The following is a 25,000-nucleotide window of genomic DNA, read 5'->3' as shown; positions in this document are numbered from 1 at the left end:
AGGGGAGGGAAGGAGGGGAGGGAGGGAGGGAGGGAGGAAGGAAGGAAAAAGAAGGGAAGGGAAGGGAAGGGAGGGAGGGAGGAAGTGAAAAGAAGGAAGGGAAGGGAAGGAGGGAAGGAGGGGAGGAAAGAAGGAAGGAAGTGAAAAGAAGGGAAGGGAGGATGGGAGGAGGAAGTGAAAAGAAGTACAGGAAGGGAAGGAGGCGAGGGAGGAAGGAAGGAAGGAAGTGAAAAGAAGGGAAGGGGAGGGAGGGAAGGAGGAAGGAGGAAGTGAAAAGAAGGAAAGGAAGGGAAGGAGGGGAGGGAGGAAGGAAGGAAGTGAAAAGAAGGGAAGGGAGGATGGGAGGAGGAAGTGAAAAGAAGTAAAGGAAGGGAAGGAGGCGAGGGAGGAAGGAAGGAAGGAAGTGAAAAGAAGGGAAGGGGAGGGAGGGAGGAAGAAGTGAAAAGAAGGAAAGGAAGGGAAGGAGGGAAGGAGGGGAGGAAGGGAGGAAGGAAGTGAAAAGAAGGGAAGGGAGGGAGGGAGGAAGGAGGAAGTCAAAAGAAGGAAATGAAGGGAAGGAGGGAAGGAGGGGAGGGAGGGAGGAAGCAAGGAAGAAGAAGGGAAGGGAAGGGAGGGAGGGAGGAAGTGAAAAGAAGGAAGGGAAGGGAAGGAGGGGAGGAGGGGAGGAAAGAAGGAAGGAAGTGAAAAGAAGGGAAGGGAGGATGGGAGGAGGAAGTGAAAAGAAGGGGAGGGGAGGGAGGGAGGAAGGAGGAAGTGAAAAGAAGGAAAGGAAGGGAAGGAGGGAAGGAGGGGAGGAAGGAAGGAAGGGAAAAGAAGGGAAGGGAAGGGAAGGGGAGGGAGGGAGGAAGTGAACAGAAGGAAAGGAAGGGAAGGAGGGAAGGAGGGGAGGGAGGGAGGGAGGGAGGAAGGAAGGAAAAAGAAGGGAAGGGAAGGGAAGGGAGGGAGGGAGGAAGTGAAAAGAAGGAAGGGAAGGGAAGGAGGGAAGGAGGGAAGGAAAGAAGGGAAAAGAAGGGAAGGGAGGATGGGAGGAGGAAGTGAAAAGAAGTAAAGGAAGGGAAGGAGGCGAGGGAGGAAGGAAGGAAGGAAGTGAAAAGAAGGGAAGGGGAGGGAGGCAGGGAGGAGGAAGTGAAAAGAAGGAAAGGAAGGGAAGGAGGGAAGGAGGGGAGGGAGGAAGGAAGGAAGGGAAAAGAAGGGAAGGGAAGGGAGGGAGGGAAGGAGGAAGGAAGGAAGGGAAAAGAAGGGAAGGGAAGGGAAGGGGAGGGAGGGAGGGAGGAAGGAAGGAAGGAAGGAAAAAGAAGGGAAGGGAAGGGAAGGGAGGGAGGGAGGAAGTGAAAAGAAGGAAGGGAAGGGAAGGAGGGAAGGAGGGGAGGAAAGAAGGAAGGAAGTGAAAAGAAGGGAAGGGAGGATGGGAGGAGGAAGTGAAAAGAAGTACAGGAAGGGAAGGAGGCGAGGGAGGAAGGAAGGAAGGAAGGGAAAAGAAGGGAAGGGAGGATGGGAGGAAGTGAAAAGAAGGAAAGGAAGGGAAGGAGGGAAGGAGGGGAGGAAGGAAGGAAGGAAGGGAAAAGAAGGGAAGGGAAGGGGAGGGAGGGAGGGAGGAAGTGAAAAGAAGGAAGGGAAGGGAAGGAGGGAAGGAGGGGAGGAAAGAAGGAAGGAAGTGAAAAGAAGGGAAGGGAGGATGGGAGGAGGAAGTGAAAAGAAGGAAGGGAAGGGAAGGAGGGAAGGAGGGGAGGAAAGAAGGAAGGAAGTGAAAGAAGGGAAGGGAGGATGGGAGGAGGAAGTGAAAAGAAGTAAAGGAAGGGAAGGAGGCGAGGGAGGAAGGAAGGAAGGAAGTGAAAAGAAGGGAAGGGAGGGAGGGAGGGAGGAAGTGAAAAGAAGGAAGGGAAGGGAAGGAGGGGAGGAGGGGAGGAAAGAAGGAAGGAAGTGAAAAGAAGGGAAGGGAGGATGGGAGGAGGAAGTGAAAAGAAGTAAAGGAAGGGAAGGAGGCGAGGGAGGAAGGAAGGAAGGAAGTGAAAAGAAGGGAAGGGGAGGGAGGGAGGGAGGAGGAAGTGAAAAGAAGGAAAGGAAGGGAAGGAGGGAAGGAGGGGAGGAAGGAAGGAAGGAAGGAAGGAAGGAAGGAAGGAAGGAAGGAAGGAAGGAAGGGAAAAGAAGGGAAGGGAAGGGAAGGGAGGGAGGAAGTGAACAGAAGGAAAGGAAGGGAAGGAGGGAAGGAGGGGAGGAAGGAAGGAAGGGAAAGAAGGGATGGGAAGGGAAGGGAAGGGAAGGGAGGGAGGAAGTGAACAGAAGGAAAGGAAGGGAAGAGAGGGAGGAAGTGAAAGAAGGAAAGGGAGGGAAGGAGGCAGGGAGGGAGGGAGGAAGGAAGGAAATGCAGGAAGGAAGGAAGGAAGGAAGGAAGGTAGGAAGGAAGGAAGGAAAAGAAGGGAAGGGAAGCGAGGGAGGAAGTGAAAAGAAGGAAGGGAAGTGAAGAAGGGGAGGAGGGGAGGAAGGAAAGAAGGAAGTGAAAAGAAGGAAAGGAAGTGAAGAAGGGGAGGAGGGGAGGGAGGAAAGAAGGAAGGAAGTGAAAAGAAAGGAAGGGAAGGGAAGAGAGGGAGGAAGGAGGAAGTGAAAAGAAGGAAAGGAAGTGAGGCAATACAAGATGGAAGAACTTCCTGTCCCTCCCTTTGAACTTCGAGAACTTCCTGTCCCTCCCATCAAACTTCGGGAACTTCCTGTCCCTCCCCGCAAACTTCGGGAACTGCCTGTCCCGCCCCTCGAACTTCGGGAACTTCCTGTCCCTCCCCTCGAACTTCGGGAACTTCCTGTCCCTCCCCTCGAACTTTGGGAACTTCCTGTCCCTCCCCTCGAACTTCGGGAACTTTCTTGTCCCTCCCCTCGAACTTCAGGAACTTCCTGTTCCTCCCCTCGAACTTCAAAAACTTCCTGTCCCTCCCCTCGAACTTCATGAACTTCCTGTCCTGCCCCTCGAACTTTGGGAACTTCCTGTTCCTCCCCTCGAACTTTGGGAACTTGCTGTCCCTCCCCTCGAACTTCGGGAACTTCCTGTCCCTCCCCTCGAACTTCGGGAACTTCCTGTCCCTCCCCTCGAACTTTGGGAACTTCCTGTCCCTCCCCTCGAACTTCGGGAACTTTCTTGTCCCTCCCCTCGAACTTCAGGAACTTCCTGTTCCTCCCCTCGAACTTCAAAAACTTCCTGTCCCTCCCCTCGAACTTCATGAACTTCCTGTCCTGCCCCTCGAACTTTGGGAACTTCCTGTTCCTCCCCTCGAACTTTGGGAACTTCCTGTTCCTCCCCTCAAACTTCGGGAACTTCCTGTCCCTCCCCTCGAACTTCGGGAACTTCCTGTCCCTCCCCGCAAACTTCGGGAACTTCCTGTCCCTCCCTTCGTACTTTGGGAACTTCCTGTCCCGCCCCTTGAACTTCGGGAACTTGCTGTCCCGCCCCTCAAACTTTGGGAACTTCCTGTCCCTCCCCTCGAACTTCAGGAACTTCCTGTCCCGCCCCTTGAACTTCAGGAACTTCCTGTCCCGCCCCTCGAACTTCCTGTCCCGCCCCTTGAACTTCAGGAACTTCCTGTCCCGCCCCTCGAACTTCCTGTCCCTTCCCTCGAACTTCAGGAACTTCCTGTCCCGCCCCTTGAACTTCCTGTCTCGCCCCTCAAACTTCATGAACTTCCTGTCCCGCCCCTTGAACTTTGGGAACTTCCTCTTCCTCCCCTCAAACTTCGGGAACTTCCTGCCCTGCCCCTCGAACCCGGAGCCGCCCCCCACCTTGGCCCGGCGCTGGTGCTCCTCCTTCAGCTTCTCCTGCTGGCCCTGGGCTTCTTTGGAGCTGGAAAATACGGGGAAAAATCAAAATATTATGGTTTTTCCCCCAATTAAAGTTTCGATACAAATCTTTTAATCAACCGATAAATATATATTCAAAGAAATATTTAAAGATATATAGATAGATAGATAGATAGATAGATATAGATATATAGATAGACATTATATATATATATATATATATATATATATATATATATACAGAGATAATATTAAATATAAACCATATGTATATATTATACAAATTTAATATGCATACATACATATGTATTAAAAATGTAATCTATATATAAAAATGTAAACATATAAAAATATAAAACATATATATATATGTAAATATATATATATATATATATATATATATATATATATATAAATATAAAAATATATAAAAACATAATAAAAAATAAAAAACTTATAATATAGAATAGATATCAATACAAATATAAGTATAAATGTAAAAATACAAGATAGAATACAAAATATATATAAAAAGACAAATATAAATATAAAATGTAAAACATAAAATTAAATGTAAAAATATAAATATAAAATGTAAAACATAAAATTAAATGTAAAAATATAAATATAAATATAAATATAATATACAAATTATATATATATATATATATATATATATATATATATATATATACACACACACACACACACACAAATATAAATATAAAAGCAAAAATGTAAAATATAAAATATATAAAAATGTAAACATAAATATAAATACAACATACATATAAATATAAATATAAATGAAATAATATAACATATAATATAAAACATAATATAAAATATATAAAAATGTAAATATAAATATAAAATACATATAAATATAAACAATATAAAATATAATATAAAACATGTAATATAAAATATATATAAATGTAAATATAAATATATATAAATGTAAATATAAATATATATATATATAATATTAATATAAATATAAATATAAATGAAATAATATAACATATGATATAAAACATATAATACAAAATATATAAAAATGTAAATATAAATATAAAATACATATAAATATCAACAAAATAATCTAAAATATAATATAAAACATGTAATATAAAATATATAAAAATGTAAATGTAAATATAAATATATAAAATATAATATAATATGAAATATATATAAATATAAATATAAATGAAATAATATAGCATATGATATAAAACATATAATATAAAATACATAAAAATGTAAATATAAATATAAAATACATATAAATATAAACAAAAGAATGTAAAATATAAAACATGTAATATAAATATACAAAAATGTAAATATAAACATAAATATATGTAATATATAATAAAAATATAAATAATATAAATATAAATAATATAAATATAAATATAAATAATATAAATATAAATATAAAGATAAAGATAAGTATAAATATAAATATAAATAAATAATATAAATGTAAATGTAAATAAAAAATATAAATATAAATATAAATATAAATATAAATATAAATATAAATATAAATATAAATATAAATATAAATAAATAATATAAATGTAAATGTAAATGCAAATGTAAATGTAAATGTAAATGTAAATGTAAATGTAAATATAAATATAAATATAAATATAAATATAAATATAAATATAAATATAAATATAAATATAAATATAAATATATCCCCTAGAATATCACTTCCTGTCTCACCTCCTCTCCACTTCCTGCCGGAGCTCCTGCCACTCCTGGTGGGACTTCAACTCTCTCATCTCGTCAAAGCGCTGGAGAAGCTCCCAGGATTGTCCATAGGCCGCCCGGCTGGCCAGATCCTGGATCTCCTGGCGGCGGCGCAGATCCTCCTGGAGGAGGACCGAGGGGAGGACAGGTTGGGGAACCCGGTGGATCTGGGACCTCCAGGTCCTCCGGGGGAATCCTCCAGCTTGAGGGATCCTCCCGAGATCTCCAGGTCCTCCCAGAGATCCTCAGGAGGTGGAGAAGACCTGGAGGGTCTGGGATCTCCAGATCCTCCGGGGGATTCTCCAGATCTGGAGAGGTTGAGGGATCCTCCCGAGATCTCCAGATCCTCCGGGAGATCCTCAGGAGGTGGAGAAGACCTGGAGGGTGTGGGATCTCCAGATCCTCCGGGGGATTCTCCAGATCTGGAGAGGTTGAGGGATCCTCCCGAGATCTCCAGATCCTCCAAGAGATCCTCAGGAGGTGGAGAAGACCCGGAGGGTCTGGGGTCTCCAGATCCTCCGGGGGATTCTCCAGATCTGGAGAGGTTGAGGGATCCTCCCGAGATCTCCAGATCCTCCGGGAGATCCTCAGGAGGTGGAGAAGACCCGGAGGATCTGGGATCTGCAGATCCTCCGGGACATCCTCAAGAACTGAAGATGCTTGGAGGGTCATCCCAAGATTTCCGGATCCTGCGAGAGATCCTCAAGATCTGGAGATGTTGAGGGATCCTCGAAAGATCTCCAGGTCCTCCATGAGATCCTCAAGATCTGGAGGTGTTTATGGATCTCCCAAGATCTCCAGATCCACCAAGAGATCCTCAAGGTCTGGAGGTGTTGAGGGATCCTCCCAAGATCTTCAGGTCCTCCATGAGATCCTCAAGATCTGGAGGTGTTTAGGGATCCTCCCAAGATCTCCAGATCCACCAAGAGATCCTCAAGATCTAGAGGTGTTGAGGGATCCTCCCAAGATCTCCAGATCCTGAAAGAGATCCTCAAGATCTCCTGGCGGCGCCCCAGCTCCCCCTGGAGGAGGACCGAGGGGAAGACAAGGTTAGGGAACCTGGGGGAGAAGAGCTGGGGGAATCTGGGATCTCCGGATCCTCCAGGAGATCCTCAAGATCTGGAGATGTTGGGGGATCCTCCCAAGATCTCCAGATCCTTCAAGGGTTCCTCAGGAGGAAGACTTGGAGATGTTTAGGGATCCTCCAAAGAGATCCTCAAGAGGAAGATCTGGGGATGTTTGGGGGATGGTCTCCTAAGATCTCCAGATCCTTCAAGAGATCCTCAAGATCTGGAGATGTTGAGGGATCCTCCAGAGATCTCCAGATCCTCCAAGAGATCCAGCTCCTCCTGGAGGAGGACTGAGGGGAAGACAGGTTGGGGAACCTGTCGGAGAAGAGCTGGGGGATATGGGATCTCCAGATCCTTCAAGAGATCCTCGAGATCTGGAGATGTTGGGGGATCCTCCAAAGATCTCCAGATCCTCCAAGAGATCCTCACGAGGAAGATCTGGAGGTGTTGAGGGATCCTCCAGAGATCTCAAGATCCTCCAAGAGATCCAGCTCCTCCTGGAGGAGGACTGAGGGGAAGACAGGTTGGGGAATCTGGGGGAGAAGAGCTAGGGGATATGGGATCTCCGGATCCTTCAAGAGATCCTCAAGATCTGGAGATGTTTGGAGGATCCTCCAAACACCTCCAGATCCTCCAAGAGATCCTCAAGCGGAAGATCTGGAGATGCTTGGAGGATGGTCCTCCAAAGATCTCCAGATCTTCCTGGTGAGGATCTCTTGAAGGCCCTGCAGATCTTTGATCCCAGATCCTCCAGGTCTTCTCCACCGGTGGCCCCGGGTTCCTCAGCCGGAAGATTTGGGGATCTTTGGAGGATCTTCCAGGTCCTTCAAGCGTTCCTCACCAGGAACACCTGGAGATCTTTTGAGGAACCTCAACTTTCCAAGCTCAACATCTCCAGATCCTTCAAGCGTTCCTCACCCGGAAGATCTCCAGATCCTTGCAGGATCTCCACCTCCTCCCACCCTTCCTCCCCCGCAAGATCTCCAGATCCTTGCAGGATTTCCACCTCCTCCCACCCTTCCCCACCCGGAAGATCTCCAGAACTTTGGCGGATCTCCACCTCCTCCTACCCTTCCCCACCCGCAAGATCTCCAGATCTTTGGCGGATCTCCACTCCTCCCACCCTTCCCCACCCGCAAGATCTCCAGATCTTTGGCGGATCTCCACCTCCTCCCACCCTTCCTCCCCCGCAAGATCTCCAGATCTTTGGTGGATCTCCACCTCCTCCCACCCTTCCTCCCCCGCAAGATCTCCAGATCCTTGCAGGATCTCCACCTCCTCCCACCCTTCCTCCCCCGCAAGATCTCCAGATCTTTGCAGGATCTCCACCTCCTCCCACCCTTCCTCCCCCGCAAGATCTCCAGATCTTTGGCGGATCTCCACTCCTCCCACCCTTCCCCACCCAGAAGATCTCCAGATCCTTGCAGGATCTCCACCTCCTCCCACCCTTCCTCCCCGCAAGATCTCCAGATCTTTGCAGGATCTCCACCTCCTCCCACCCTTCCTCCCCCGCAAGATCTCCAGATCCTTGCAGGATCTCCACCTCCTCCTACCCTTCCTCCCCAGGAACACCTGGAGATCTCTTGAGGATCTCCAGATCCTTCAACCGTTCATCACCAGGGAGATCTGGTGATCTTTTGAGGAACCTCAACCCCCACCCCTCCCACCTCCTCCCACCCTTCCTCCCCCGCAAGATCCCCAGATCCTTGGAGATCCACTCCCTCACCTCGCCCTCCGCCGCCCGGATCCGGTCGTAGAGGCGCAGGATCCCCTCGATCCCGGGGCCTTTGGGGGCGGGCGCTTCGGGGTCGCTGGGCGGATCCCTCCGCTTCTCGGGTCGCTGAGGGGAGAGAGAGAGAGGGATCGGGTGAGGAGGGAGCAGTGGATCCGGGATCCAGTCTTGATGGAGTCTTGATACTCAGGATACGGGGCAGCGATTTGATTGACAGGAGGGTAGGATAGGAGACAAGGAGAGGATAGGAGAAAAGGATAGGATAGGATAGGAAAGGATAGGAGGATAGGATAGGAGGATAGGATAGGAGAAAAGGATAGTATAGGATAGGATAGGATAGGAGAAAACGATAGGATAGGAAAGGATAGGATAGAAGGATAGGATAGGAAAGGATAGGAGGATAGGATAGGAGAAAAGGATAGGATAGGAAAGGATAGGATAGGATAGGATAGAAGGATAGAATAGGAAAGGATAGGAGAATAGGATAGGAAAGGATAGGATAGGATAGGATAGGATAGGATAGAAGGATAGGATAGGAAAGGATAGGAGGATAGGATAGGAAAGGATAGGAGGATAGGATAGGAGGATAGGATAGGAGAAAAGGATAGGATAGGAGACAAGGATAGGATAGGAGAAAAGGATAGGAAAGGATAGGAGGATAGGATAGGAGAAAAGGATAGGATAGGAAAGGATAGGAGGATAGGATAGGAGGATAGGATAGGAGGATAGGATAGGAGACAAGGATGGGAGACAAGAATAGGCTAGGAGGGTAGGATAGAAGGATAGGATAGGAGGATAGGATAGGATAGGAAACAAGGAGACAAGGATAGGATAGGATAGGAAAGGAAAGGATAGGATAGGATAGGAGGATAGGATAGGATAGGAGCATAGGATAGGATAGGAGACAAGGATAGGGTAGGAGGATAGGATAGGATAGGAAACCAGGATGGGAGACAAGGATAGGATAGTAGGATAGGATACAATTGGACAGATGAATAGGATAGGAAAAAAGGATAGGAGACAAGGATAGGATAGGAGAATAGGATAGGATAGGACAGAAGGACTGGATAGGATAGGATAGGATAAAAGGATAGGAAAGAAGGATAGGATAGGAAACAAGGATAGGATAGGAGACAAGGATGGGAGACAAGAATAGGCTAGGAGGGTAGGATAGGAGGATAGGATAGGAGGATAGGATAGGATAGGATAGGATAGGAAAGAAGGATAGGATAGGATAGGATAGGATAGGAGGATAGGATAGGAGACAATGATAGGGTAGAAGGATAGGATAGGAAACCAGGATGGGAGACAGGGATAGGATAGTAGGATAGGATCCAACTGGACAGAAGAATAGGATAGGAAAAAAGGATAGGAGATGAGGATAGGATAGGAGAATAGGATAGGATAGGACAGAAGGACTGGATAGGTTAGGATAGAAGGATAGGAGAGAAGGATAGGATAGGGAACAAGGATAGGAGACAAGGATGGGAGACAAGAATAGGATAGGAGGGTAGGATAGAAGGATAGGATAGGAGGATAGGATAGGATAGGAAACAAGGAGACAAGGATAGGATAGGATAGGATAGGATAGGATAGGATAGGATAGGATAGGATAGGAAAGGAAAGGAAAGAAGGATAGGATAGGAGACAAGGAAAGGGTAGGAGGGTAGGATAGGATAGGATAGGAAACCAGGATGGGAGACAAGGATAGGATAGGAGGGTAGGATAGGATAGGATAAGATACAATAGGATTGAAGGATGGGACAGAAGGATAAGATAGGATAGGATAGGAAAAAAGGATAAGATAGCAAACGAGGATAGGATAGGAGGGTAGGATAGGATAGAAGGATGGGACTGAAGGATAGGAGACAAGGATAGGATAGGATAGGATAGGATAAAAGGATAGGAGAGAAGGATAGGATAGGAAAGGATAGGAAAGGAGGATAGGATAGGAGGATAGGATAGGAGGATAGGATAGGAGAAAAGAAAAGGATAGGATAGGAGACAAGGATGGGAGACAAGAATAGGATAGGAGGGTAGGATGGAAGGATAGGATAGGAGGATAGGATAGGATAGGATAGGATAGGATAGGAGGATAGGATAGGATAGGAGACAAGGATAGGGTAGGAGGATAGGATAGAAGGATAGGATAGGAGGATAGGATAGGATAGGATAGGATAGGATAGGATAGGATAGGATAGGATAGGAAAGAAGGATAGGATAGGAGGATAGGATAGGATAGGAGACAAGGATAGGGTAGGAGGATAGGATAGGAGACAAGGATAGGGTAGGAGGATAGGATAGGATAGGAAACCAAGATGGGAGACAAGGATAGGATAGGAGGATAGGATAAGATAGGAGACAAGGATAGGATAGGAAAAAAGGATGGGAGACAAAGATAGGATAGGAGGTTAGGATAGGATACAATAGGACAGAGATAGGATAGGAAGGAAGGATAGGAGAATAGGATAGAATAGGATAGGATAGGATAGGACACAAGGATAGGATAGGAGGATAGGATAGGATAGGAGACAAGGATAGGGTAGGAGGGTAGGATAGAAGGATAGGATAGGAGGATAGGATAGGATAGGATAGGATAGGATAGGATAGGATAGGATAGGATAGGAAAGAAGGAGACAAGGATAGGATAGGATAGGATAGGATAGGATAGGATAGGATAGGAAAGAAGGATAGGATAGGAGGATAGGATAGGATAGGAGACAAGGATAGGGTAGGAGACAAGGATAGGGTAGGAGGATAGGATAGGATAGGAAACCAAGATGGGAGACAAAGATAGGATAGGAGGATAGGATAGGATACAATAGGACAGAGATAGGATAGGAAGCAAGGATAGGAGGATAGGATAGGATAGGATAGAATAGGATAGGATAGGACAGGACACAAGGATAGGATAGGAGGATAGGATACCATAGAAGGATAGGATAAGATAGGAGACAAGGATAGGATAGGAAAAAAGGATGGGAGACAAAGATAGGATAGGAGGATAGGATAGGAGGATAGGATAGGAGGATAGGATAGGAAAGAAGGATAGGATAGGATAGGATAGGATAGGATAGGATAGGATAGGATAGGAGGATAGGATAGGAGACAATGATAGGGTAGAAGGATAGGATAGGAAACCAGGATGGGAGACAGGGATAGGATAGTAGGATAGGATACAACTGGACAGAAGAATAGGATAGGAAAAAAGGATAGGAGATGAGGATAGGATAGGAGAATAGGATAGGATAGGACAGAAGGACTGGATAGGTTAGGATAGAAGGACAGGAGAGAAGGATAGGATAGGGAACAAGGAGAGGAGACAAGGATGGGAGACAAGAATAGGATAGGAGGGTAGGATAGAAGGATAGGATAGGAGGATAGGATAGGATAGGAAACAAGGAGACAAGGATAGGATAGGAAAGAAGGAGACAAGGATAGGATAGGATAGGAAAGAAGGATAGGATAGGAGGATAGGATAGGATAGGATAGGAGACAAGGATAGGGTAGGAGGATAGGATAGGATAGGAAACCAAGATGGGAGACAAGGATAGGATAGGAGGATAGGATAAGATAGGAGACAAGGATAGGATAGGAAAAAAGGATGGGAGACAAAGATAGGATAGGAGGATAGGATAGGATACAATAGGACAGAGATAGGATAGGAAGCAAGGATAGGAGGATAGGATAGGATAGGATAGGATAGGATAGGATAGGATAGGATAGGATAGGATAGGACAGGACACAAGGATAGGATAGGAGGATAGGATACCATAGAAGGATAGGATAAGATAGGAGACAAGGATAGGATAGGAGAAAAGGATAGGATAGGAAAGGATAGGAGGATAGGATAGGAGGATAGGATAGGAGGATAGGATAGGAGACAAGGATGGGAGACAAGAATAGGCTAGGAGGGTAGGATAGAAGGATAGGATAGGAGGATAGGATAGGATAGGAAACAAGGAGACAAGGATAGGATAGGATAGGAAAGGAAAGGATAGGATAGGATAGGATAGGATAGGATAGGAGCATAGGATAGGATAGGAGACAAGGATAGGGTAGGAGGATAGGATAGGATAGGAAACCAGGATGGGAGACAAGGATAGGATAGTAGGATAGGATACAATTGGACAGATGAATAGGATAGGAAAAAAGGATAGGAGACAAGGATAGGATAGGAGAATAGGATAGGATAGGACAGAAGGACTGGATAGGATAGGATAGGATAAAAGGATAGGAGAGAAGGATAGGATAGGAAACAAGGATAGGATAGGAGACAAGGATGGGAGACAAGAATAGGCTAGGAGGGTAGGATAGGAGGATAGGATAGGAGGATAGGATAGGATAGGATAGGATAGGAAAGAAGGATAGGATAGGATAGGATAGGAGGATAGGATAGGAGACAATGATAGGGTAGAAGGATAGGATAGGAAACCAGGATGGGAGACAGGGATAGGATAGTAGGATAGGATACAACTGGACAGAAGAATAGGATAGGAAAAAAGGATAGGAGATGAGGATAGGATAGGAGAATAGGATAGGATAGGACAGAAGGACTGGATAGGTTAGGATAGAAGGATAGGAGAGAAGGATAGGATAGGGAACAAGGATAGGAGACAAGGATGGGAGACAAGAATAGGATAGGAGGGTAGGATAGAAGGATAGGATAGGAGGATAGGATAGGATAGGAAACAAGGAGACAAGGATAGGATAGGATAGGATAGGATAGGATAGGATAGGATAGGATAGGAAAGGAAAGAAGGATAGGATAGGAGACAAGGAAAGGGTAGGAGGGTAGGATAGGATAGGATAGGAAACCAGGATGGGAGACAAGGATAGGATAGGAGGGTAGGATAGGATAGGATAAGATACAATAGGATTGAAGGATGGGACAGAAGGATAAGATAGGATAGGATAGGAAAAAAGGATAAGATAGCAAACGAGGATAGGATAGGAGGGTAGGATAGGATAGAAGGATGGGATTGAAGGATAGGAGACAAGGATAGGATAGGATAGGATAGGAAAGGAGGATAGGATAGGAGGATAGGATAGGAGGATAGGATAGGAGAAAAGAAAAGGATAGGATAGGAGACAAGGATGGGAGACAAGAATAGGATAGGAGGGTAGGATGGAAGGATAGGATAGGAGGATAGGATAGGATAGGATAGGATAGGATAGGATAGGATAGGATAGGATAGGAGGATAGGATAGGATAGGATAGGAGACAAGGATAGGGTAGGAGGATAGGATAGAAGGATAGGATAGGAGGATAGGATAGGATAGGATAGGAAACAAGGAGACAAGGATAGGATAGGATAGGATAGGATAGGATAGGATAGGATAGGATAGGATAGGATAGGAAAGAAGGATAGGATAGGAGGATAGGATAGGATAGGAGACAAGGATAGGGTAGGAGGATAGGATAGGAGACAAGGATAGGGTAGGAGGATAGGATAGGATAGGAAACCAAGATGGGAGACAAGGATAGGATAGGAGGATAGGATAAGATAGGAGACAAGGATAGGATAGGAAAAAAGGATGGGAGACAAATATAGGATAGGAGGTTAGGATAGGATACAATAGGACAGAGATAGGATAGGAAGCAAGGATAGGAGGATAGGATAGGATAGGATAGGATAGGATAGGATAGGACACAAGGATAGGATAGGAGGATAGGATAGGATAGGAGACAAGGATAGGGTAGGAGGGTAGGATAGAAGGATAGGATAGGAGGATAGGATAGGATAGGATAGGATAGGATAGGATAGGATAGGATAGGATAGGAAAGAAGGAGACAAGGATAGGATAGGATAGGATAGGAAAGAAGGATAGGATAGGAGGATAGGATAGGATAGGAGACAAGGATAGGGTAGGAGACAAGGATAGGGTAGGAGGATAGGATAGGATAGGAAACCAAGATGGGAGACAAAGATAGGATAGGAGGATAGGATAGGATACAATAGGACAGAGATAGGATAGGAAGCAAGGATAGGAGGATAGGATAGGATAGGATAGAATAGGATAGGATAGGACAGGACACAAGGATAGGATAGGAGGATAGGATACCATAGAAGGATAGGATAAGATAGGAGACAAGGATAGGATAGGAAAAAAGGATGGGAGACAAAGATAGGATAGGAGGGATAGGATAGGATAGGATACAACAGGATAGAGATAGGATAGGAAGCAAGGATAGGACAGAAGGATAGGATAGGATAGGAGGATAGGATAGGACACAAGGATCGGATAGGAGGATAGGATACCATAGGATAGGAGGATAGGATAAGATAGGAGACAAGGATAGGATAGGAGGATAGGATACCATAGAAGGATAGGATGATAGGAGACAAGGATAGGATAGGAAAAAAGGATGGGAGACAAAGATAGGATAGGAGGATAGGATAGGATAGAAGGATGGGACTGAAGGATAGGAGACAAGGATAGGATAGGATAGGAAAGGATATGAAAGGAGGATAGGATAGGAGAAAAGAAAAGGATAGGATAGGAGACAAGGATGGGAGACAAGAATAGGATAGGAGGGTAGGATGGAAGGATAGGATAGGAGGATAGGATAGGAGACAAGGATAGGGTAGGAGGATAGGATAGGATAGGAAACCAAGATGGGAGACAAGGATAGGATAGGAGGATAGGATAAGATAGGAGACAAGGATAGGATAGGAAAAAAGGATGGGAGACAAAGATAGGATAGGAGGATAGGATAGGAGGATAGGATAGGAGGATAGGATAGGATAGGATAGGAAAGGAAAGAAGGATAGGATAGGATAGGATAGGAGGATAGGATAGGAGACAATGATAGGGTAGAAGGATAGGATAGGAAACCAGAATGGGAGACAGGGATATGATAGTAGGATAGGATACAACTGGACAGAAGAATAGGATAGGAAAAAAGGATAGGAGATGAGGATAGGATAGGACATAAGGACTGGATAGGTTAGGATAGAAGGATAGGAGAGAAGGATAGGATAGGGAACAAGGATAGGAGACAAGGATGGGAGACAAGAATAGGATAGGAGGGTAGGATAGAAGGATAGTATAGGAGGATAGGATAGGATAGGATAGGATAGGATAGGATAGGATAGGATAGGAAAGAAGGAGACAAGGATAGGATAGGATAGGAAAGAAGGAGACAAGGATAGGATAGGATAGGAAAGAAGGATAGGATAGGAGGATAGGATAGGATAGGATAGGAGACAAGGATAGGGTAGGAGGATAGGATAGGAGACAAGGATAGGGTAGGAGGATAGGATAGGATAGGAAACCAAGATGGGAGACAAGGATAGGATAAGAGGATAGGATAAGATAGGAGACAAGGATAGGATAGGAAAAAAGGATGGGAGACAAAGATAGGATAGGAGGATAGGATAGGACACAAGGATAGGACAGAAGGATAGGATAGGATAGGAGGATAGGATAGGACACAAGGATCGGATAGGAGGATAGGATACCATAGGATAGGAGGATAGGATAAGATAGGAGACAAGGATAGGATAGGAGGATAGGATACCATAGGATAGGAGGATAGGATAGGAGGATAGGATAGGATAGAAAACAAGGATAGGCCAGATGGGGGCGGGCTTACCTGCGCGACCCCCGCCCCTTCCGCCCGGGGGGCGGGGCCTCCGCCGGGCGACGCATCAGGGGACGGGGCTTCGGGGAGGGCGGCCTCCCCCCGGGCCGAGCCCACCGGCGTCTCCTCCTCCTCGCGAGGAGACCGGGCAATCCGGCCCAGGATCCATCCCGCCTGGGGGGAGAGGATGGGGGGGGAGCGGTGGGCTTCCAAGATGTCCTGGGGGGGAGAAGGGGGGAAAAATAAAAATAAAAATAGAAATAAAAATAAAAAGAAAAATAAAAATAAATACAAATACAAATACAAATACAAATACAAATACAAATACAAATACAAATACAAATACAAATACAAATACAAATACAAATAAAAATAAAAATAAAAATACAAATACAAATACACCAACAAGGTGTCTTTAAAAATAAGAATAATAATAATAATAGTAATAATAATAAAGAAACCAACAAGGCGAGTGTCTTTCATAATAATAATAATAATAATAATAATAATAGAAACCAACAAGGCGAGTGTCTTTAATCATCATCATAATATTATTATTAACTATAATAATAATAATAACAGAAACCAGGAAGCTCCTTGGTGAGTGTCAATAATAATAGTAGTAGTAGTAGTAATAATAATAATAATAATAATAATAATAATAATAATGATAATAATACTAGAAACCAACAATGTGAGTGACATTAATAGTAATAGTAATAATAATAATAATAATACTAGAAACCAACAATGTGAGTGTCATTAATAGTAATAGTAATAATAATAATAATAATAATACTAGAAACCAACAATGTGAGTGTCATTAATAGTAATAATAATAATAATAATAATAATACTAGAAACCAACAATGTGAGTGTCATTAATAGTAATAATAATAATAATAATAATAATAATAATAATACTAGAAACCAACAATGTGAGTGTCATTAATAGTAATAATAATAATAATAATAATAATACTAGAAACCAACAATGTGAGTGTCATTAATAGTAATAATAATAATAATAATAATAATAATAATAATACTAGAAACCAACAATGTGAGTGTCATTAATAGTAATAATAATAATAATAATAATAATACTAGAAACCAACAATGTGAGTGTCATTAATAGTAATAATAATAATAATAATAATAATACTAGAAACCAACAATGTGAGTGTCATTAATAGTAATAATAATAATAATAATAGAAACCAACAATGTGTCAATAATAATACTAATACTAATAATAATAATAATAATAATAATAATACTAGAAACCAACAATGTGTCAATAATAATAATAATAATAATAATAATAATAATAACAACCTCCCTGCTGAGCGTCTTCCCTCAGAAAACTCCTAATAATAATAATAATAATAATACTAGAAACCAACAATGTGTCAATAATAATACTAATACTAATAATAATCATAATAATAGAAACCAACAATGTGTCAATAATAATACTACTAATAATAATAATAATAATACTAGAAACCAACAATGTGTCAATAATAATACTAATACTACTAATAATAATAATAATACTAGAAACCAACAATGTGTCAATAATAATAATAATAATAATAATAACAACCTCCCTGCTGAGCGTCTTCCCTCAGAAAACTCCTAATAATAATAATAATAATAATACTAGAAACCAACAATGTGTCAATAATAATACTACTACTAATAATAATAATACTAGAAACCAACAATGTGTCAATAATAATACTAATAATAATAATAATAATAATACTAGAAACCAACAATGTGTCAATAATAATACTAATACTAATAATAATAATAATAATACTAGAAACCAACAATGTGTCAATAATAATAATAATAATAATAATAACAACCTCCCTGCTGAGCGTCTTCCCTCAGAAAACTCCTAATAATAATAATAATAATAATACTAGAAACCAACAATGTGTCCATAATAATACTAATAATAATAATAATACTAGAAACCAACAATGTGTCAATAATAATAATAATAATAATAATAGAAACCAACAATGTGTCAATAATAATAATAATAATAATAATAATAACAACCTCCCTGCTGAGCGTCTTCCCTCAGAAAACTCCTAATAATAATAATAATAATAATAATACTAGAAACCAACAATGTGTGTCATTAATAGTAGTAATAATAATAATAATAATAGTAATAATAATACTAGAAACCAACAATGTGTCATTAATAATAGTAGTAGTAGTAGTAATAATAATAATAATAATATAATAATAATACTAGAATAATAATAATAATAATAATAATACTAGAAATCAATAATAATAATAATAATACTAGAAATCAACAATGTGAGTGTCAATAATAATAATAATAATAATAATAATAATAATACTAGAAACCAACAATGTGAGTGTCATTAATAGTAATAATAATAATAATAATAATAGTAATAATAATACTAGAAACCAATAATGTTAGTGTCAATAATAATAATAATAATAATAATAGAAACAAACAATGTGTCAATAATAATAATAATAATAATAATAACCTCCCTGCTGAGGCTCTTCCCTCAGAAAACTCCTAATAATAATAATAGTAATAGTAATAATAATAATAATAATAATAATACTAGAAACCAACAATGTGTCATTAATAGTAATAATAATAATAATAATAATAATAATAATAATAATAACCTCCCTGCCGAGCGTCTTCCCTCAGAAAACTCCTAATAATAATAATAGTAATAATAATAATAATAATAGTAATAATAGTAATAATAGTAATAATAATAATACTAGAAACCAACAATGTGTCATTAATAATAGTAGTAGTAGTAGTAATAATAATAATAATAATAATACTAGAAACCAACAATGTGAGTGTCATTAATAGTAATAATAATAATAATAATAATAATAATACTAGAAACCAACAATGTGTCAATAATAATACTAATACTAATAATAATAATAATAATAATACTAGAAACCAACAATGTGTCAATAATAATAATAATAATAATAATAATAACAACCTCCCTGCTGAGCGTCTTCCCTCAGAAAACTCCTAATAATAATAATAATAATAATACTAGAAACCAACAATGTGTCAATAATAATACTAATACTAATAATAATCATAATAATAGAAACCAACAATGTGTCAATAATAATACTACTAATAATAATAATAATAATACTAGAAACCAACAATGTGTCAATAATAATACTAATACTAATAATAATAATAATAATACTAGAAACCAACAATGTGTCAATAATAATAATAATAATAATAATAACAACCTCCCTGCTGAGCGTCTTCCCTCAGAAAACTCCTAATAATAATAATAATAATAATACTAGAAACCAACAATGTGTCAATAATAATACTACTACTAATAATAATAATACTAGAAACCAACAATGTGTCAATAATAATACTAATAATAATAATAATAATAATACTAGAAACCAACAATGTGTCAATAATAATACTAATACTAATAATAATAATAATAATACTAGAAACCAACAATGTGTCAATAATAATAATAATAATAATAATAACAACCTCCCTGCTGAGCGTCTTCCCTCAGAAAACTCCTAATAATAATAATAATAATAATACTAGAAACCAACAATGTGTCCATAATAATACTAATAATAATAATAATACTAGAAACCAACAATGTGTCAATAATAATAATAATAATAATAATAGAAACCAACAATGTGTCAATAATAATAATAATAATAATAATAACAACCTCCCTGCTGAGCGTCTTCCCTCAGAAAACTCCTAATAATAATAATAATAATAATAATACTAGAAACCAACAATGTGTGTCATTAATAGTAGTAATAATAATAATAATAATAGTAATAATAATACTAGAAACCAACAATGTGTCATTAATAATAGTAGTAGTAGTAGTAATAATAATAATAATATAATAATAATAATACTAGAATAATAATAATAATAATAATAATAATAATACTAGAAATCAATAATAATAATAATAATACTAGAAATCAACAATGTGAGTGTCAATAATAATAATAATAATAATAATAATAATAATACTAGAAACCAACAATGTGAGTGTCATTAATAGTAATAATAATAATAATAATAATAATAATAGTAATAATAATACTAGAAACCAATAATGTTAGTGTCAATAATAATAATAATAATAATAATAGAAACAAACAATGTGTCAATAATAATAATAATAATAATAATAACCTCCCTGCTGAGGCTCTTCCCTCAGAAAACTCCTAATAATAATAATAGTAATAGTAATAATAATAATAATAATAATAATACTAGAAACCAACAATGTGTCATTAATAGTAATAATAATAATAATAATAATAATAATAACCTCCCTGCCGAGCGTCTTCCCTCAGAAAACTCCTAATAATAATAATAGTAATAATAATAATAATAATAGTAATAATAGTAATAATAGTAATAATAATAATACTAGAAACCAACAATGTGTCATTAATAATAGTAGTAGTAGTAGTAATAATAATAATAATAATAATACTAGAAACCAACAATGTGAGTGTCATTAATAGTAATAATAATAATAATAATAATAATAATAATAACAACAACCTCCCTGCTGAGGCTCTTCCCTCAGAAAACTCCTAATAATAATAATAATAATAATAATAGAAATAATAATAATAATAATAATACTAGAAACCAACAATGTGTCATTAATAATAATAGTAGTAGTAGTAGTAATAATAATAATAATACCAATAATAATAATAATACTAGAAACCAACAATGTGCCAATAATAATAATAATAATAATAGTAGTAGTAATAACAACCTCCCTGCCGAGCGTCTTCCCTCAGAAAACGCCTAATAATAATAATAATAATAATAAGCACAACAAGCCCCTCCCATTCCCAGAGGGGGCGGGGCCAGAGGCTATCGATCGATTTCCCAATCAATCCTATCGATTAGCCTCGCCATTCATTCCCATTGAGGGGGGCCGAGAGTCCGATTACCTCTCCCAGCTCGGCGCTCCCCTCCGTCCCGTAGCGCAGCCGCCCTTTCCCGCTGGCCCGCAGCGCCGCCAGCGCCGGCCCGCGGAGCCGCTGCGACTCCATGCCGCTCCGAGGCTTCAAAACGGCCCGAAAAACGACTAGGCCGCGTTTCCTAGGCGACAGCCAATGAGAAGCGGCGGCAGGCGGGAGCGAGGCGGAATGGCGGGCAGTCATAGGCCAAAGGGGCTGTCACTCAAGGATACAGGCGGGCCCTCGCTTTCCTCTCGGAAAAGGCACGAAGAAAGACTAGGCCGCGTTTCCTAGGCGACAGCCAATGAGAAGCGGCTGGAGGCGGGGGCGAGGGGGAATGGCGGGCAGTCATAGGCCAAAGGGGCTGTCACTCAAGGATACAGGCGGGCCCTCGCTTTCCTCTCGGAAAAGGCACGAAGAAAGACTAGGCCGCGTTTCCTAGGCGACAGCCAATGAGAAGCGGACGGAGGCGGAGTGACGGGCAGTCATAGGCCAAAGGGGATGTCACTCAAGAGCATAGGCCTGATGGGAAATAGGCCCGAAGAAAGACTAGGCCGCGTTTCCTAGACGACAGCCAATGAGAAGCGGACGGAGGCGGAGTGACGGGCAGTCATAGGTCAAAGGGGCTGTCACTCAAGGGCATAGGCCGGGTGGGAAAAAGGCCCAAAGCACAACTAGGCCGCGTTTCCTAGGCGATAGCCAATGAGAAGCGGACGGAGGCGGAGTGACGGGCTGTCATAGGCCAAAGGAGCTGTCACTCAAAGGCATAGGCCGGAGGGGAAATAGGCCCGAAGAAAGACTAGGCCGCGTTTCCTAGGCGACAGCCAATGAGAAGAGGCTGGAGGCGGGGGCGAGGCGGAGGAACGGGCAGTCATAGGTCAAAGGGGATGTCACTCAAGAGCATAGGCCTGATGGGAAATAGGCCCGAAGACAGACTAGGCCGCGTTTCCGAGGCGACAGCCAATGAGAAGAGGCTGGAGGCGGGAGCGAGGCGGAATGGCGGGCAGTCATAGGCCAAAGGGGCTGTCAATCAAGGGATTAGGCCGGATGCGAAAAAGGCCGCTGCGACTCCATGCCGCTCCGAGGCTTCCAAAAGGGCCGGAGAATGACTAGGCCGCGTTTACCAGGCGACAGCCAATGGGAAGCGGATGGAGGCGGGAGCGAGGCGGAGGGGCGGGCAGTCATAGGCCAAAGGGGCTGTCACTCAAGGATACAGGCGGGCCCTCGCTTTCCTCTCGGAAAAGGCACGAAGAAAGACTAGGCCGCGTTTCCTAGGCGACAGCCAATGGGAAGCGGCTGGAGGCGGGAGCGAGGCGGAGGGACGCGCAGTCATAGGCCAAAGCAGCTGTCACTCAAAGGAATAGGCCGGAGGGGAAAAACGCCTGAAGAAAGACTAGGCCGCGTTTCCTAGGCGACAGCCAATGAGAAGCGGACGGAGGCGGGAGCGAAAGGCAGTCCCGCCGTCTCATAGGCGGAAAGGGCTGTCACTCAAGGATACAGGCGGGCCCTCGCTTTCCTCTCGGAAAAGGCACGAAGAAAGACTAGGCCGCGTTTCCTAGGCGACAGCCAATGAGAAGCGGCCGGAGGCGGGAGCGAGGCGGAATGGCGGGCAGTCATAGGCCAAAGGAGCTGTCAATCAAGGGGATAGGCCGGATGCGAAAAAGGCCGCTCCGATTCCATGCCGCTCCGAGGCTCCCAAAAGGCCCGGAGAATGACTAGGCCGCGTTTCCCAGGCGACAGCCAATGAGAAGCGGCTGGAGGCGGGGGCGAGGCGGAGGGACGGGCAGTTATAGGCCAAAGGGGCTGTCAATCAAAGGCATAGGCCGGATGGGAAATTAGCGTCTGCTAGGCGACAGCCAATGAGAAGCGGACAGAGGCGGAGTGACGGGCTCTCATAGGCCAAAGGAGATGTCAATCAAGAGCATAGGCCTGATTGGAAATAGGCCCGAAGAAAGACTAGGCCGCGTTTCTTAGGCGACAGCCAATGAGAAGCGGACGGAGGCGGAGTGACGGGCAGTCATAGGACAAAGCGGCTGTCACTCAAGGGCATAGGTCGGAGGGGAAAAGGCCCGAAGAAAGATTAGGCCGCGTTTGCTAGGCGACAGTCAATGAGAAGCGGCCGGAGGCGGGAGCGACGGACACTCTCGGATTCTCATAGGCGGAAAGGGCTGTCACTCAAGGATACAGGCGGGCCCTCGCTTTCCTCTCGGAAAAGGCACGAAGAAAGACTAGACCGCGTTTCCTAGGCGACAACCAATGAGAAGCGGCCGGAGGCGGGAGCGAGGCGGAATGGCGGGCAGTCATAGGCCAAAGGGGCTGTCAATCAAGGGGATAGGCCGGATGCGAAAAAGGCCGCTGCGACTCCATGCCGCTCCGAGGCTTCCAAAAGGCCCGGAGAATGACTAGGCCGCGTTTCCCAGGCGACAGCCAATGAGAAGCGGACGGAGGCGGGGGCGAGGAGGAGGGACGCGTAGTCATAGGCCAAAAGGGCTGTCAATCAAAGGCATTGGCCGGAGGGGAAAAAGGCGTTTCCTAGGCGACAGCCAATAAGAAGCGGACGGAGGCGGAGGAACGGGCAGTCATAGGCCAAAGGGGCTGTCACTCAAGGGCATAAGCCGAATGGGAAAAAAGGCCTGAAGAAAGACTAGGCCGCGTTTCCTAGGCGACATCGAATGAAAAGCGGACGGAGGCGGAGTGACGGGCTGTCATAGGCCAAAGGAGCTGTCACTCAAAGGCATAGGCCGGAGGGGAAAAAGGCCTGAAGAAAGACTAGGCCGCGTTTCCCAGGCGACAGCCAATGAAAAGCGGACGGAGGCGGGAGCGAGGCGGAGGCACGCGCAGTTATAGGCCAATAGGGCTGTCAATCAAGAGTATAGGCCTGATGGGAAATAAGCCCGAAGAAAGACTAGGCCGCGTTTCCTAGGCGACAGCCAATGAGAAGCGGACGGAGGCGGGCGCGAAGGGCAGTCCCGCCGTCTCATAGGCGGAAAGGGCTGTCACTCAAGGATACAGGCGGGCCCTCGCTTTCCTCTCGGAAAAGGCACGAAGAAAGACTAGGCCGCGTTTCCTAGGCGACAGCCAATGAGAAGCGGTCGGAGGCGGAATGGCGGGCAGTCATAGGCCAAAGGGGCTGTCAATCAAGGGAATAGGCCGGATGCGAAAAAGGCCGCTGCGACTCCATGCCGCTCCGAGGCTTCCAAAAGGCCCGGAGAATGACTAGCCCGCGTTTCCTAGGCGACAGCCAATGAGGAGCGGACGGAGGCGGGAGCGAGGCGGAGGGACGAGCAGTCATAGGCCAAAGGGGATGTCACTCAAGAGCATTGGCCTGATGGGAAATAGGCCCGAAGAAAGACTAGGCCGCGTTTCCTAGACGACAGCCAATGAGAAGCGGACGGAGGCGGGAGCGAGGCGGAGGCACGCGCAGTCATAGGCCAAAGGGGATGTCACTCAAGAACATAGGCCTGATGGGAAATAGGCCCAAAGCCCGACTAGGCCGCGTTTCCTAGGCGACAGCTAATGAGAAGCGCCGGGAGGCGGGAGCGAGAAGGGTTGACGGGCATTCATAGGACAAAGGGGCTGTCACTCAAAGGAATAGGCCGATGGGAAAAAAGGCCCGAAGCAAGACTAGGCCGCGTTTCCTAGGCGACAGCCAATGAGAAGCGCCGGAAGGCGGGAGTGACGTGCAGTCCCGCCCTCTCATAGGCCAGCGCGGCTGTCACTCAAGGGCAAAGGCAGGCTCTTTAAAAATGCCCAAATCACGACTAGGCCGCGTTTCCTTGGCGACCGCGGCGATTCCGGCCAATGAGAAGCGTACGGAGGCGGGAGCAAGGCGGAGTGACGGGCAGTCCCGCCATTTAATTGGCCCAACGGGCTGTCACTCAAGCAATCGAAATGATTGCATGCATTTTGCAAATCCGCTTCCTTCTCTGCATTTGCAAACTTACAAAAAGCAAGAAGGAGGCAATGGAAATTATTGCATTTGCAAACTTATTATTATTGCATTTGCAAACT

At 43.2% G+C, this 25,000-nt stretch overlaps 1 protein-coding gene across 1 annotated transcript in view; it reads right to left on the bottom strand.

Annotated features, from left to right (window-relative positions):
• Positions 1–21,123, bottom strand: part of LOC307208433 (mRNA export factor GLE1-like) — a 54,763-nt gene extending 33,640 nt beyond the window's left edge. The window contains exons 1-5 of the mRNA XM_079996494.1: positions 20,981–21,123; positions 15,953–16,159; positions 8,347–8,460; positions 5,524–5,672; positions 3,766–3,826 (exon numbers count right to left, since the gene is read on the bottom strand). Of these exons, the coding sequence (XP_079852620.1) occupies positions 3,766–3,826; positions 5,524–5,672; positions 8,347–8,460; positions 15,953–16,159; positions 20,981–21,082 (633 nt within the window). The 5' untranslated portion in view covers positions 21,083–21,123. The remainder of the gene's footprint in view (positions 1–3,765; positions 3,827–5,523; positions 5,673–8,346; positions 8,461–15,952; positions 16,160–20,980) is intronic.
• Positions 21,124–25,000: the final 3,877 nt, after the last annotated feature.

The sequence above is a fragment of the Podarcis cretensis genome, assembly GCF_951804945.1.
Source record: "Podarcis cretensis genome assembly, contig: SCAFFOLD_39, whole genome shotgun sequence".
Lineage (NCBI taxonomy): Eukaryota > Metazoa > Chordata > Lepidosauria > Squamata > Lacertidae > Podarcis > Podarcis cretensis.
The sequence above is the reverse complement of the archived record's forward strand: the minus strand, read 5'-3'. Positions and strand labels throughout refer to the sequence as shown.